The following is a 16,176-nucleotide window of genomic DNA, read 5'->3' as shown; positions in this document are numbered from 1 at the left end:
TATCAGACCAATTTAGTTGTGTAATAATACACTCCTAATTTTTATTTTTTCGTCCAGTCTTTCACAGGAGTTGCAACACTTGCAAGAACGTCAACAAACGATGTCAAATGCTGTCTTCTGCTCGCAAAGTCTCAAATCAAAACTATTGAAACTTTTGCCTACCCTGGCTGCCAATTCGGAAATGGAAAGTATTATTGAGGCAGACATAACCCTGGCCACACCATTGACCAGTGAGTTGGTGGAGAAAATGGTCGATGAATTTATGGCATTGAAAAGTTCAATGAATTCTGTTGAATTGCAATTGTATGAAGCCAATGAAAAAACAGCTGAACTTATTGAGAATGTAAGTTAACCAAAGATATGGACAGCGTAGAATCAAAAACAAACTCCAGGACGCCATTTTGTTGGAAGCTAGACGAAGCATCCATTGTTGTTTGAAATAATAAATTATGTTTTGTTTTCTTCTTCTATATGACCATAGCAACATCACTTGGAAGAGGAAAATGAGGCCTTACGCACGGAAAATACCAATCTAACTAAGGTGGCCAAACTCCTCACGGAGAACATGAAGGAGAGTGTGGAAACCAGTAAAAAGTAATTACCCACTTTCAGAAATGTTTAAGGAATAATTTAAAGCCAATGTTTCTTAATTTTTTTTGTATAGGATGGAAGCTGCTTTGATTAAATTAAAGCAACGTAATGATGAATTAGTGGCCAAAACTCGTGATATGACAGATGGCCAACCAGCTCCTACTCCTTCGCCTACCACGCTCAAATCAAACGAGGAATTTGAACAAATTAAAGATGAAGTTGAGTCACAAAATCGAGATCATAATGAACGCATTGTTGAGATGGTAAGTGTGAAGTGATTGATATGATGATCATGGTGTCACTAACAAATTGTTTCACATCAGACAATCTCTTTGATAAAGAGGGTCTTTCTTTGTAATCTCCAATATTTCTAACATATAATAGTGAAGTGGCGTGAAACCTGTCTTTTGTTGAAACTTTTCTTTAGGTTTGCAGTGAGAACCTCTAGTTTCTCACTGCAAACCTCAATCAACCAATGCATAACCTCCATATAGGAAGGATTCTAGAATTTTTCTCTGAATCTAAAATTTAGGTGGTACCTTATTCCAGGCAAAGCGAATTATGCGGTACCAAAATCCTATATACCGATCAGCCTTACATCATTTCTACTCAAAACCATGGAACGCATCGTAGACACCATGATAAAGAGTAACATTCCAAAAACATAGTATGGTGTACAATATTGAAAATAGGTCTTTTGACGCCAAGATGTACACATTAGCTGTATGTATGGACATTGAAGGAGCTTTCAACAATGTAAGGACAGATGCACTTATCGAATCCTTAGACCAGTATAAGGTAGACCAGGCGTTACGGGGCTGCATACACCATATGCTAAGAATAGATGGATAAGCTGTGGATTGTATCATACCAAAATAAGAGAAGTTACATGGGGTAAAGGGTGATACGGTCAAAATTTGGTCAATATAAACTTGACGTATTTCTTTCAATTTTGCATTTAAAAAACCTGAACACCCCTTATTTTGAAGGTGTGTGTGTGTGTGTAGAATGTTGCTCCTATTGTGATTTTGGAATTCACTCTTCAGTTGTCAAAATGCCGTCCAAGCAAGAAGAGCAGCGTATCAAAATTTTGCTCGCGCATCGCGAAAATCCGAGCTACTCGCACGCAAAGCTGGCAAAGTCGCAAAAAGTTGCCAAATCAACCGTTACAAATGTAATTATAGTGTTTGGGGAACGTTTGTCGAAAGCCAGGAAGTCTGGATCGGGTGGAAATCGAAAACTGGAAGCCGCTGAGACGACAAAGAGAGTTGCCGGTAGTTTCAAGCGAAACCCTAACCTTTCTCTCCGAGATGCCACAAATAAGCTGGATGTATCATCTACAACCGTGCATCGAGCCAAAAACCAGCCGGACTATCGACTTACATGAAGGTAGTGACTCCAAATCGCTATGATAAACAAAATACGACGGCCAAAGCACGATCCCGGATGCTGTACACGACGATGCTGACGAAGTTTGACTGCGTGGTAATGGACGACGAAACCTACGTCAAAGCCGACTACAAGCAGCTTCCGGGACAGGAGTTTTATACGGCAAAAGGAAGGGGAAAGGTAGCAGATATTTCCAAGCACATAAAACTGTCAAAGTTCGCAAAGAAATATCTTGTTTGGCAAGCCATCTGTACCTGTGGCTTGAAAAGCAGCATTTTCATGGCCTCCGGGACTGTCAACCAAGAAATTTACGTGAAAGAGTTTTTGAATAAACGTCTGCTGCCTTTCCTGAAGAAACACGGTTGTTCCGTACAGTTTTGGCCGGATTAGGCATCTTGCCATTACGGTAAAAAGGCCATGGAGTGGTACGCCGCCAACAACGTGCAGGTGGTTCCCAAGGACAAGAACCCTCCCAACACGCCAGAGCTCCGCCCAATTGAGAAATACTGGGCTATTGTAAAGCGGAACCTAAAGAAGACCAAAAAAACTGCTAAGAACGAGCAGCAGTTCAAGGCAAACTGGCTTTCTGCAGCGAAGAAGGTGGACAAGGTGGCTGTACAAAATCTGATGGCAGGTGTCAAGCGTGAGGCCCGGCAATTCGGATTTGGAAAAGCGAAAGCCTAACTGAATATTTTTCCTGAATTTTATACTAATTGAACTTGAAAAAGAAATTTAATTTGATTTTTTAAATAAACGATTTCACCGATTTACACGCGTTTTCCCTTGACCAAATTTTGACCGTAACACCAAAATGTCGCTATAGGTTTGGTTAGGTTAGGTTAGGTGAGGTTAGCTGGCAGCCCGATGTATCAGACTAGACTATTCAGTCCGTTGTGATACCACATTGGTGAACTTCTCTTATCACTGAGTGCTGCCCGATTCCATGTTAAGCTCAATGACAAGGGACCTCCTATTTATAGCCGATTCCGAACGGCGTTACACATTACAGTGAAACAAAAATGTCGCTATGGTTTCAAAATGTCAGCGTAATAAGACCTATGGCGACTTCGTACGCATCGGGTGCATGGTGGATATCGATGGAGAAGAAATACAACGTAGAAAACCTGCAACGGGTCCAACGATGCTATGAGGGCAACTTCAACTAGAGCGCTAGAAACGAATCTTATCGTCCTATCTATAGAGATACATATAAAAAGTGAAGCAGCCATGCCAGCAATGAGACTCAAGATGATGGGAGAATGGTACCAAATGGGGAACAAATCAAAACATCAGAGGATAATTGAGGTGACTATAGGAGACACGTTTGATTTAGAAATACTCCATGATGGTATACCTGAAGAAACGGAGAGACAATCATTGTCTAACGGAACCCTTACTGAAGCCCCTTGTGGTAACAATTTTTACACAGACGGAGCGATGATGGGGAATAGAACGGGATTAGGAGCAATGAGACTAAAGATGATGGGAGAATGGTATCAAATGGGGAACAAATCAAACCATCAGAGGATAATTGAGGTGACGATAGGAGACACGTCTGATTTAGAAATACTTCATGATGGTATACCTATAGAAACGGAGAGACAATCATTGTCTAACGGAACCCTTACCCCTTATGGTAACAATTTTTACACAGATGGAGCGATGATGGGGAATAGAACGGGATTAGGAGTATACTTCGAAAATTCTGGCACCGAAATCTCCTTTCGCTTGCCAGACCATACAACTATTCAGCAAGCAGAAATCAGAGCGATTACGGAGTGTGTATAAAATGGCTCAGCACAAACTCAAGGCCACTAAGTGTAAATGTTGTCACCGATAGCCAGCTGGTTATACGAAATTTCGAAAAGGACTTTAATTCGTGACCACCACCAAAAAATTTAAAATTCCATCCAAATCTTAAAAATTTTGAAATTTTTCTATGAAAAACTTTTTTTGCCATATCTCCCAAACTAAACGTCCTTGAGCGAAAAGGACTTTAATTCGTAACCACCCCCAAAAAATTTAAAATTCCATCCAAATCTTAAAAATTTTTATATGAAAAACTTGTTTTGGACATATCTCCCCACCCCCACTGTGAGGTGGATGGGAACGGGCAAGTCAATGACCTAACGATAAAAGCCAGAGAAGCTGAGGAAGTAAGCTTGAATAACCCCAAGCCGGTCCGAGTTAGAAGCGTAGGAAAAGCAAGCACATGCAGAGCTGTGGAACAGTGAAATAGTCCACGAAAGGACCACGAAGATCGTATGGGGATATCTCGATGAAGATAAAACAAGAGAACTACTGAAGGAGAGTAGGAGTACGATCTGTAGAGCTATTGGAATCATAACGGGATAGTTGGACTTGGGCCTCAGTGCACACTTGCACCAAAGAGACACTTAAACATTATCTGTGTCACTGCCCAGCATTTACAGCATATATGTTGGGGTCATCTAGGAGTCGAAAACATTGTAAAATTTAAACCGATTGAAGGGAGAACAAATTAAGAAATTTGCCGAAAGCACAGAATTCTTGAAATACGCATGAGGTTATAATTATAAACGAGAGCACACAACAAGCCGATTGCTGGTTTAGATGTATGTCATATGCGACGAGACAGAGAAATCCGACTCCTCTCTACAACCTACCCTATCCTGACCTATACCTTTTGATGCTGGAATATTCCATTGCAAGCTCCCAATATTCAATTTACGGTGAGATCCTAAGCCAATGTTTCGCCGAGCAACAAAAGTTAAAGGTCCTGATGAATTGCCTTCTAATCATTTGCTCCTACTAAATCGTATACTCCATCCTTAATTCAAACGTCACAATCCTTTATGGTTTTGGCTTTGGTTCTGAGTGATCTTGAGAATCTTCAAGGTAGCCGCAGTTATGCATGTCTACCTTGCACGCTGAGTGTCCAAAACATTTTTGAACGATGGTTAGGTTAGGATAGGTATTGTGGCGGCCACCGATTATTTCAGACTCAGACATCATAAGTGGTAAACTTCTCTCTTATCAACCAGTTTTCTCCGATACTATGTTTAGCCTAGTGTGGTATTTCATTTTTATAGCCACCCGTAAGAGAAGCAGTCCCCTCGGTTCCGTTTTATTATGTTCTTTATCAATGATTTACCATCTATTAGAAAGTATTCTAATCTACTTATGTTCGCTGATGACGTAAAATTACTCGTTTACGTTATTGCCACCGATTCATACAGTGTGTATGCACTGCCTACTTTATTGTATACCAAAAAGCACAAAGTCTTACTGCTGAAGTATTTTTTGCTGGGTAGTGTCTTGGTAGGTTAGGTGGCAGCCCGATGTATCAGGCTCAGACTATTCAGTCCATTGTGATACCACATTGGTGAACTTCTCTTTTATCACTGAGTGCTGCCCGATTCCATGTTAAGCTCAACGACAAGGGACCTCCTTTTTATAGCCGAGTCCGAAAGGCGTTCCACATTGCAGCGAAACCATTTAGAGAAGCTTTGAAACCCTCAGAAATGTCACCAGCATTACTGAGGTGGGATAATTCACAGCTGAATAACTTTTTGGTATTCGGTCGAAGCAGGAATCGAACCCACGACCTTGTGTATGCAAGGCGGGCACGCTAACCGTTGCACCACGGTGGCTCAATGACAAGGGACCTCCTTTTTATAGCCGAGTCCGAACGGCGTTCCACATTGCAGCGAAACCATTTAGAGAAGCTTTGAAACCTTCAGAAATGTCACCAGCATTACTGAGGTGGGATAATAGAAACTGGGCTTATAGAAACTGAAGTTTTTATTCAATTTGCATGAAATTGGAAATCTGGAGGTTGGGGTCTAGATTCTGTAGGATTTTCAGAACAACAATTATGTGTGCAATTATGATTTAGCGGTCGTTTGATACGTATTAGAAGTATTGGAAAATTTGAGTAATGTTTGCACTTGGCAGTGGCGATTTTAAATTGAAAATGTGTGTATTTTGGCCATATTTGCCTAAAACGGAAAAATATATAATATATGGTGGCTTTGTCTCAATCTTAACCGATTTTGACCAACTTTGGCACACTTTGCTAAAATGCTACAATTTCAAATTATTTGCACAATTTCAAAATATTCCAAGTTAAACTTTGGTCTCCATGGTCATATGAATCAAAATTGGGCGAATGATATATAAGGGAGCTATATATATAAAACTGAAGCGATGTCAACCAAATTTGGCATGTCTAATAGGAATATTAGTTCTACTCCCTGTACAAAACTTCATGTAAATTGCAGTATAACTTTGGCCTCTGGCTTCTGGGGCCGTGATACGGTCAAAATTTGGTCAAGGGAAAACGCGTGTAAATCGGTGAAATCGTTTATTTAAAAAATACAATTAAATTTCTTTTTCAAGTTCAATTAGTATAAAATTCAGGAAAAATATTCAGTTAGGCTGTCGCTTTTCCAAATCCGAATTGCCGTGCCTCACGCTTGACACCTGCCATCAGATTTTGTACAGCCACCTTGTCCACCATCTTCGCCGCAGAAAGCCAGTTTGCCTTTAACTGCTGCTCGTCCTTAGCAGTTTTTTTGGTCTTCTTTAGGTTCCGCTTGACAATAGCCCAGTATTTCTCAATTGGGCAGAGCTCTGGCGTGTTGGGAGGGTTCTTGTCCTTGGGAACCACCTGCACGTTGTTGGCGGCGTACCACTCCATGGCCTTTTTACCGTAATGGCAACATGCCAAATGTTTCTTCAGGAAAGGCAGCAGACGTTTATTCAAACACTCTTTCACGTAAATTTCTTGGTTGACAGTCCCGGAAGCCATGAAAATGCTGCTTTTCAAGCCACAGGTACAGATGGCTTGCCAAACCAGATATTTCTTTGCGAACTTTGACAGTTTTTATGTGCTTGAAAATATCTGCTACCTTTCCCCTTCCTTTTGCCGTATAAAACTCCTGTCCCGGAAGCTGCTTGTAGTCGGCTTTGACGTAGGCTTCGTCGTTCAGTCAAACTTTGTCAGCATCGTCGAGTACAGCCTCCGGGATCGCCCTTTGGCCGTCGTATTTTGTTTACCATCGCGATTTAGAGTCACTACCTTCTTGTAAGTCGATAGTCCGGCTCGTTTTTTGGCTCGATGCACGGTTGTAGACGATACACCCAGCTTATTTGCGGCATTTCGGAGAGGAGTGTTAGAGTTTCACTTGAAACTACCGGCAACTCTCTTTGTCGTCTCAGCGGCTTCCGGTTTTCGATTTCCCCCCGATCCAGACTTCCTGGCTGTCGACAAACGTTCCCCAAACACTTTAATTACATTTGTAACGGTTGATTTGGCAACTTTTAGCGACTTTGCCAGCTTTGCGTGCGAGTAGCTCGGATTTTCGCGATGCGCGAGCAAAATTTTGATACGCTGCTCTTCTTGCTTGGACGGCATTTTGACAACTGAAGAGTGAATTCCAAAATCAAAATAGGAGCAACATTCTACACACCTTCAAAATGAGGGGTGTTCAGGTTTTTTAAATGCAAAATTGAAAGAAATACGTCAAGTTTATATTGACCAAATTTTGACCGTATCACCCCTTAAGGGGATATCGGGTGAATGATATATATGGGAGCTATATCAAAATTTTAACCGATTTTAACCAAATTTGACCTCATTACCACACTATCAATTGTACTCTTTGTGTGCAATCTTTATAGCAGAGAAAACGAAATAAAAAGAAACTGTCATCGCATTTGATTAAATATAATATTTGTTTTTTTTTTTTTGGAGCGGAGCGGGTTTTCTTTTGGAAATCGCTCCGCTCCCGATCCGCTCCGGATTTTAAAAATATAGCTCCCTCTCCGCTCCGGCCAAAATAGGGTTCGCTCCCCACCGCTCCTCGCTCCGCTCCGAATCCCTGGAACTAACTATGCAAATAATGATGCGTTTCGAAGATTATACTTTCAGTTCAACAAATACTTTAACCTTATAGATCTGTCTGAGAACCGAGTAACATTGAAGAGAAACATTATCTTGCACTTCAACAGATAATTTATTTTACACATATTAGTCTGTAAGGATTTTGTATCTATAGACTTAATAAAAAAAATTTTAATCATTGAGATTTGTCTGATGTTGAAGCAATTGAAACTCTATCCAATAGATGTATATCCCGAATACTTGAGGGGTTTTTCAAACTAAATGTTCATACACATCATTAATATTTACCTGGATAATTCATATATAATTTAAGTACATCGATATTAAAGCATTTATACCTTCGTTCGTCATCATATAATTTCAAATGTATTCAACAACACATTCATGTCCATTTGTGTATATCAAGAACAAAATTCACAAAATGCTAAATAAATTTTGTAAATTGGTAAATTAGGGTTTGAAGCGTGTATCGGGTTTCTTCCGAAACATAAATATATTTAAGGGTAATCCAACACCTCAAACGTCAACTACACCACCGCCACCACAGCCACCACCATCAACATCCACATCATCCAACTAAGAAGAAAAATACAAAATTCTATGAGAGGGATATGTATGAAGAGTAAATCACCCATATTTCAACACCCCACCTCTCTCTCTATATGCTTACAAATAAAAGAAGAATAATAAGAAAGCACAAGCAAGAAAAAATGTAAACATTTCACCACTATTATTACTCTCAATCTGAAAAAAATACTCAACTCAATTTCCCGTTATATGTTGGTGGACAATGAAGGCCAGCGAAATAATAACAACACTATCCCTACCTATCTCTATCACTCTTCTCTCTCTCTCTCTCCCTATGAAAATCTCTCTCTCTACTGAGAATGCTATAATAAACCACAAACAATATGGTTTTACATTTTTCTATTGTATATATATGTATGTATGTATGTATAGTGGTGTTGGTAGAAAAATGTACTGTACACAACATCAACAATGAGACAAGTTAACAGTTACTCACACCGCTACAGTAATCATAGCCTGCCGTAATAATAACAAACGATGGTGAAGGCCGGTCGTCTTTTACTTCCTCAACACCAAATAGAATGAAGACACAAAGGCAAGACGCAAAAATTATGCCCTTGATGAATTTTTGAATTTTTGAACTGTTGTTGTTTTGCTCTAATTTTCATTTATTTACTAATACAATTTGTTGGTCTCAATTTCAAGAGTTACTATAAGGAGTAGTTTAAGGAGTTTTGTTATCGTAATCGTAATCCTGTATAAAAAAAAATACTTATGATTCTTTTGCTTTAAAAATAATAATTTAACAAAAGAAATTTTACAATTATTCGGCCGTCTCCAAAAATGGTTACTTTTTTCACATTCAGAACTGTTTTGTCATTTCTAAATGGCGGAAATGGAGTGGAGTTGGTTTAAGAATCGCAAAATCCGAGAATGAAGCCGACCCATTTTTGTTGGCGGCGGCAGACACTAAATTTTTGCCTTCGGCAGCCGTGGATATAAATATATCTCTTCGGCGGCGGACAATTATCCATTATAAAAACAATTTGAAGTTATTCGAATGGTAATGAGATTAGTTGTACAACCAATCTTACAATCAAATTTATATGCCACTCAAATTTTCTGTGTTAAATTTTTGCAACATTATTAAAGCAGCTTGAATTTGAATGTATTAATACATTTTTTCTGTTTTAAAGCGATATTTTTTGATTAATTGACGGATAAATTTGAGTCGACATATTCGGCGGCGGCGTCGACTGAAATCAGAGGCGCAACTCGGCGGCTTCATTCTCTGTGCAAAACTTTTACAAATGCTGAAAAAATACAATCATCTGTTACCCAGCTGGTTGCTGAAAAATATATTAAAGTGTCTTAATACCCCATATACAGGGTGGTACATAGGTAAAGTAACAAAGCAAAGTGCTGCATTTTTTTTCAATTTTTTTTTGTTCAAAAGCAAAAAATGTCGGAAATAACATTAAATTTTAGAATCAGTTTAGATTGGATCGAATTTAATACCTTTGGCACGAATTAGGCCCTTCAAACGGCAGTCATAGCTATCACACTATGCATGAAAGTGGCTCTGTGGTATTGACACTTTGTTTTTTTTTTACTATTACTCTCCCACATTCCGCAGGCGCAAAAGACCATCGTATGGAGATCCCAAGATTTTGGTAACCATTGTATGGTAAAAAAAGAGGAATCTCATTTTTAGGCCATTAGCTTGGTTGATACGTGCTGAGAGCGATAGGTTAGGTTAGGTGGCAGCCCGATGTATCTGGCTCACTTGACTTTTCAGTCCATTGTGATACCACATTGGTGAACTTCTCTCTTATCACTGAGTGCTGCCCGATTCCATGTTAAGCTCAATGACAAGGGACCTACTTTTTATAGCCGAGTCCGAACGGCGTTCCACATTGCAGTGAAACCATTTAGAGAAGCTTTGAAACCCTCAGAAATGTCACCAGCATTACTGAGGTGGGATAATCCACCGCTGAAAAACTTTTTGGTATAGGTCGAAGCAGGAATTGAACCCACAACCTTGTGTATGCAGGGAGGGCATGCTAACCATTGCACCACTTTGGCTAACCATTGGCACCACTGTGGAGAACGATGGTCCTGAGTTCTATTCGTGTGTCCATGGTTTGTTGGCCAAATGTTTGTCTGTCCAGAGCTTCTTTAAGATATGTTGATGATAATCTTGGGTGATGCATGCTGAGAGCAGGTTCTTTTAGAAAATTATGTAAAAATTGTATTTATATAGACAATTTTGTCAACATTTTATTTCTATAGACAATTTTTTCAAGATTTTATTTTTATAGAAGATTTTGTCAACATTTTATTTCTATAAAAATTTTGTCAACATTTTATTTCTGTAGAAAAGTTGTCAAAATTTTATTTCTATATAAAATTTTCTCAAAATTTTATTTCTATAAACAATTTTGTCAAAATTTTATTTCTATAGAAACTTTTGTCAAAATTTTATTTCCATAGAAAATTTTGTCAAAATTTTATTTCTATAAAAGATTTGTCAAAATTTTATTTCCATAGAAAATTTTGTCAAAATTTTATTTCCATAGAAAATTTTGTTAAAATTTTATTTCCATAGAAAATTTTGTCAAATTTAGAAAATTTTTTCAAAATTGTATTTCTATATAAAATTTTGTCAAAATTTTCTTTCTATAGAAAATTTGGTCAAAATTTTATTTCTATAGAAAATTTGTCGAAATTTTAGTTCTATAAAAAATTTTGTCAAAATTATATTTCTATAGAAAATTTTGTCAAAATTTTATTTCTATCGAAAATTTTGTTAAAATTTTATTTCTATTTAAATTTGTTAAAATTTTATTTCTGTAGAGAATTTTATCAACATTTTGTCAAAATTGTATTTCTATATAAAACTTTGTCAAAATGTTATTTCTATAGAAAATTTTGTGAAAATTGTAATTCTATAGAAAATTTTGTCAAAATTTTATTTCTATTTAAATTTTAAATTTATTAAAATTTTATTTCTATAGAAAATTTTAAAAAATAAAAAAATATTTATTAAATTGTATTATTTAAAACTTTGTCAAAATTTTATTTCTATAGAAAATTTTGTCAAAATTATAAAATTTTTTCAAAATTTTATTTCTATAGAAATTTTTATCAAAATTTTATTTCTATAGAAAATTTTGTCGAAATTTTATTTCTATAGAAAATGTCAAAATTTTATTTCTATAGAAAATTTTGTCAACATTTAATTTCCATAGAAAATTTTGTCAAAATTTTATTTCTATAGAAAATTTTTGTCAAAATGTTATTTCAATAGAAAATTTTGTCAATTTTAGAAAAGTTTTTCAAACTTTTATTTCTATAGAAAATTTTGTCAAAATTTTATTTCTATAGAAATTTTTATCAAAATTTTATTTCTATAGAAAATTTTGTCGAAATTTTATTTCTATAGCAAATGTCAAAATTTTATTTCTATAGAAAATTTTGTCAACATTTAATTTCCATAGAAAATTTTGTCAAAATTTTATTTCTATAGAAAATTTTGTCAACATTTAATTTCCATAGAAAATTTTGTCAAAATTTTATTTCTATAGAAAATTTTGTCAAAATTTTATTTCTATAGAAAATTTTGTCAAAATTTTATTTCTATATAAAATTATGTCAAAATTTTATTTCCATAGAAAATTTTGTCAAAATTTTATTTCCGTAGAAAATTTTGTCAAATTTAGAAAATTTTTCATAATTTTATTCCTATAGAAAATTTTGTAAACATTTTATATCTATAGAAAATTTTTAAAAATTTTATTTCTATATAAAATTTTGTCAAAATTTTATTTCGATAGGAAATTTTGTCAAAATCTTATTTCCATAGAAAATTTTGTCAAATTTAGAAAATTGTTTCAAAATTTTATTTCTATAGAAAATTTTGTCAAAATTTTATTTCTATAGAAAATGTTGTCAAAATTGTATTTCTATAGACAATTTTTGGCAGAATGTTATTTCTATAGAAAATTTTGTCAAAATTTTGTTTCTATAGAAAATTTTGTTAAAATTTTATTTCTACAGAAAATTTTGTCAAAATTTTATTTCTATTTAAATTTTAAATTTATTAAAATTTTATTTCTATAGAAAATTTTATTTTCTTAAAAAATAAAAAAACTATTTATTAAATTTTATTATTTAAATTTTGTCATCATTTTATTTCTATTGAAAATTTTGCCAAAATTTTATTTCTATTTAAATTTATTAAAATTTTATTTCTATAGAAAATTTTGTCAACATTTTATTTCCATATAAAATTTTGTCAACATTTTATTTCCATATAAAATTTTGTCAAAATTAGAAAATTTTGTCAAAATTGGAAAATTTTTTCAAAATTTTATTTCTATAGAAAATTTTGTCAACATTTAATTTCCATAGAAAATTTTGTCAAAATTTTATTTCTATAGAAAATTTTTGTCAAAATGTTATTTCAATAGAAAATTTTGTCAAATTTAGAAAAGTTTTTCAAAATTTTATTTCTATAGAAAATTTTGTCAAAATTTTATTTCTATAGAAATTTTTATCAAAATTTTATTTCTATAGATAATTTTGTCGAAATTTTATTTCTATAGCAAATGTCAAAATTTTATTTCTATAGAAAATTTTGTCAACATTTAATTTCCATAGAAAATTTTGTCAAAATTTTATTTCTATAGAAAATTTTGTCAAAATTTTATTTCTATAGAAAATTTTGTCAACATTTTATTTCTATAGAAAATTTTGTCAAAATTTTATTTCTATATAAAATTATGTCAAAATTTTATTTCCATAGAAAATGTTGTCAAAATTTTATTTCCGTAGAAAATTTTGTCAAATTTAGAAAATTTTTCATAATTTTATTCCTATAGAAAATTTTGTAAACATTTTATATCTATAGAAAATTTTTAAAAATTTTATTTCTATATAAAATTTTGTCAAAATTTTATTTCGATAGGAAATTTTGTCAAAATCTTATTTCCATAGAAAATTTTGTCAAATTTAGAAAATTGTTTCAAAATTTTATTTCTATAGAAAATTTTGTCAAAATTTTATTTCTATAGAAAATGTTGTCAAAATTGTATTTCTATAGACAATTTTTGGCAAAATGTTATTTCTATAGAAAATTTTGTCAAAATTTTATTTCTATAGAAAATTTTGTTAAAATTTTATTTCAACAGAAAATTTTGTCAAAATTTTATTTCTATTTAAATTTATTAAAATTTTATTTCTATAGAAAATTTTATTTTCTTAAAAAATAAAAAAATATTTATTAAATTTTATTATTTGAATTTTGTCATCATTTTATTTCTATTGAAAATTTTGCCAAAATTTTATTTCTATTTAAATTTATTAAAATTTTATTTCTATAGAAAATTTTGTCAACATTTTATTTCCATATAAAATTTTGTCAAAATTTTATTTCTATAGAAAATTTTGTCAAAATTAGAAAATTTTGTCAAAATTGGAAAATTTTTTCAAAATTTTAATTCTATAGAAAATTTTGTCAAAATTAGAAAAATTTTATTTCTATAGAAAATTTTATTAAACTTTTTGTTCGATAGGAATTGTTATCCAAATTACACTTCTATAGAAAATTTTGTCAAAATTTTATTTCTATAATTTCTATAAATGTTGTCAAAATTTTATTTCTAAAGAAAATTTTGTCAAGATTTTATTTCTGCGCTCGTATTCATCGACCGTGGGGTCAAAATAAATGTCGAATATAAATGGGAAAATAGCCTAAAGACAGTATTGAAGCCCTGGGCAGACAACTATTTCGGTCGCAGTCCATGGCCATTCGACCAAGACTCAGCACCATCCCACTTAGTAGAATGTGTCAACCGTGAATTATTTAAGCCATTCCTCGTTTCGTTTCTACCGCACCATGGCCACCGAAATCTCCGGATCTCAATCCGTTGACCAAAATGGCGATAATCTCAAGACGTCGCTTCTACGCAGAGCGACTTTCGTGCACTGTGTGATGGCTTTGTCGGCAGTTCAAATGCCAAAATTCGTGCCAAAGGAAGCCAACTCGAACAAATAAAAAACTGATTCTAAAATGTTCTACTATTTCTGATTTATTTTTTATTTTTGAACAATAAAATTTAAAAAAATATGACACTTTATTTCGTGTCTTTACATATCAGTCACCCTTTAGAATATAAGGATATCCACTAGAATATCAGAATATCGTTATCTACGCTATGCTCCATGACAATATATAGGAAAAATAAAATTGCAACATAAAATCCTGTACAAGATTACGATTACGCGACAACCCTATTAAATCAATACACCATAGTGTTTAGTTATAAGTGTTGCCATACTCTCTGCAAAACAAAAATAAAAAAGATTGTAAATAATTACCTCCTCCTGGCTGCTGTTACTTAAGTGCTCCCTTTAGTGCATAAATATCCCCCTTATCCGCTAGATTAGATCATGACTGAATGAAACTACTAATTTCACCTAACATTTTGTATTTTCCCCCCTTTTTCTCGCCCTCTCTTTTTCACGTGTTTTGCCACCATATTATCTTTTGGTTGTGAATGAATATGAACCTCCGTAGCAAAATCTTTTGGAAGCGGCTATAGAAAAAACTACTAACGATGAACTAAAAACTTTGCAAGTAAAATTATCAATATTGGAAGAAGAGTTGCGCAAAGCTTTAGCCCGAGCCGATGCGGCCGAAAGTGAATTAGAACAATTAAAGAATCTTAAAGCTAAGCCAGCTGACAAGCTTATGCCTGAAAATCAGCCTATGCTACCGCCACCACCGCCTCCCCCTATGCCAAGTTCATTGCTTTATAGGGCATCACCTTTCAAGTCTACTGCCACCGGCAGTGAAGCAAGTTTTTCGGGAAGTATTGCTATGAAACATGATTTGTATAGGACAAATGAACAAGGTGGCAACACTGTTGGCCATAAGCTTATAGAGACCGTGAAACATCAAGTGCAACCCGAAGCGACAACAGGTAGGTTGGTTTGTTATTCCATTTTTAAACGCTCCACGTGCCACGTGGCCACCACCATGACCGTAGGCAAAAGAGCACTGACGAAAATATAAGAAGCACGTAGATGGTAATTAAAAAATATCGGTGTGCAATATGTATGGGCACCCCCACAAATATTTTTTGTTTCTATTACAATATGTAAAAAGTATTTCATAAATAAAATTTAATATGATTGGTTGCGCAAATTAGTAATCCATCAATTAGTAAATAAAATTTTGACAAAAATTTTCATAAAAATAAAATTTTGACAAAATTTTCTATAGAAATAACATTTTGACCAATTTCCTATAGAAATAAACTTTTGACAAAATTTTCTATAGAAATAAACTTTTGACAAAATTTTCCATAGAAAAAAAATTTGTATAGAAATAAAATTTTGACAAAATTTCCTATAGAAATAAACTTTTGACAAAATTTTCTATAGAAATAAAATTTTGACGAAATTTTCCATAGAAATAAAATTTTGACAAAATTTTGTATAGAAATAACATTTTTACAAAATTTTCTATAGAAATAAAATTTTGACAAAATTTTCTATAGAAATAAAATTTTGACGAAATTTTCTCTAGAAATAAAATTTTGACAAAATTTTCTATAGAAATAAAATTTTGGCAAAATTTTCTATAGAAATAAAATTTTAACAAAATTTTCTATAGAAATAAAATTTTGACAAAATTTTTAGAGAAAAAAAATTTTGACAAAAGTTTCTATAAAAATAAAATTCTCACAAAAATTTTTATAGAAATACAATTTTGT

General features: G+C 33.5%; 1 protein-coding gene across 3 annotated transcripts in view; it reads left to right on the top strand.

Moving 5' to 3' along the window:
• LOC142220379 (uncharacterized) overlaps positions 1-16,176 on the top strand; it is a 195,253-nt gene that overhangs the window by 140,544 nt on the left and 38,533 nt on the right. The window contains exons 5-8 of one of the 3 annotated variants that reach the window (XM_075289482.1): positions 58-343; positions 482-594; positions 665-854; positions 14,976-15,381. In XM_075289482.1, coding sequence (XP_075145597.1) covers positions 58-343; positions 482-594; positions 665-854; positions 14,976-15,381 — 995 coding nt within the window. Of the gene's footprint in view, positions 1-57; positions 344-481; positions 595-664; positions 855-8,321; positions 8,978-14,975; positions 15,382-16,176 lie in introns of those variants that run through there. The other 2 variants (XM_075289491.1, XM_075289500.1) reach the window with 2 other exon arrangements.

Source organism: Haematobia irritans, chromosome 1, assembly GCF_050003625.1.
Source record: "Haematobia irritans isolate KBUSLIRL chromosome 1, ASM5000362v1, whole genome shotgun sequence".
NCBI lineage: Eukaryota > Metazoa > Arthropoda > Insecta > Diptera > Muscidae > Haematobia > Haematobia irritans.
The sequence above is the reverse complement of the archived record's forward strand: the minus strand, read 5'-3'. Positions and strand labels throughout refer to the sequence as shown.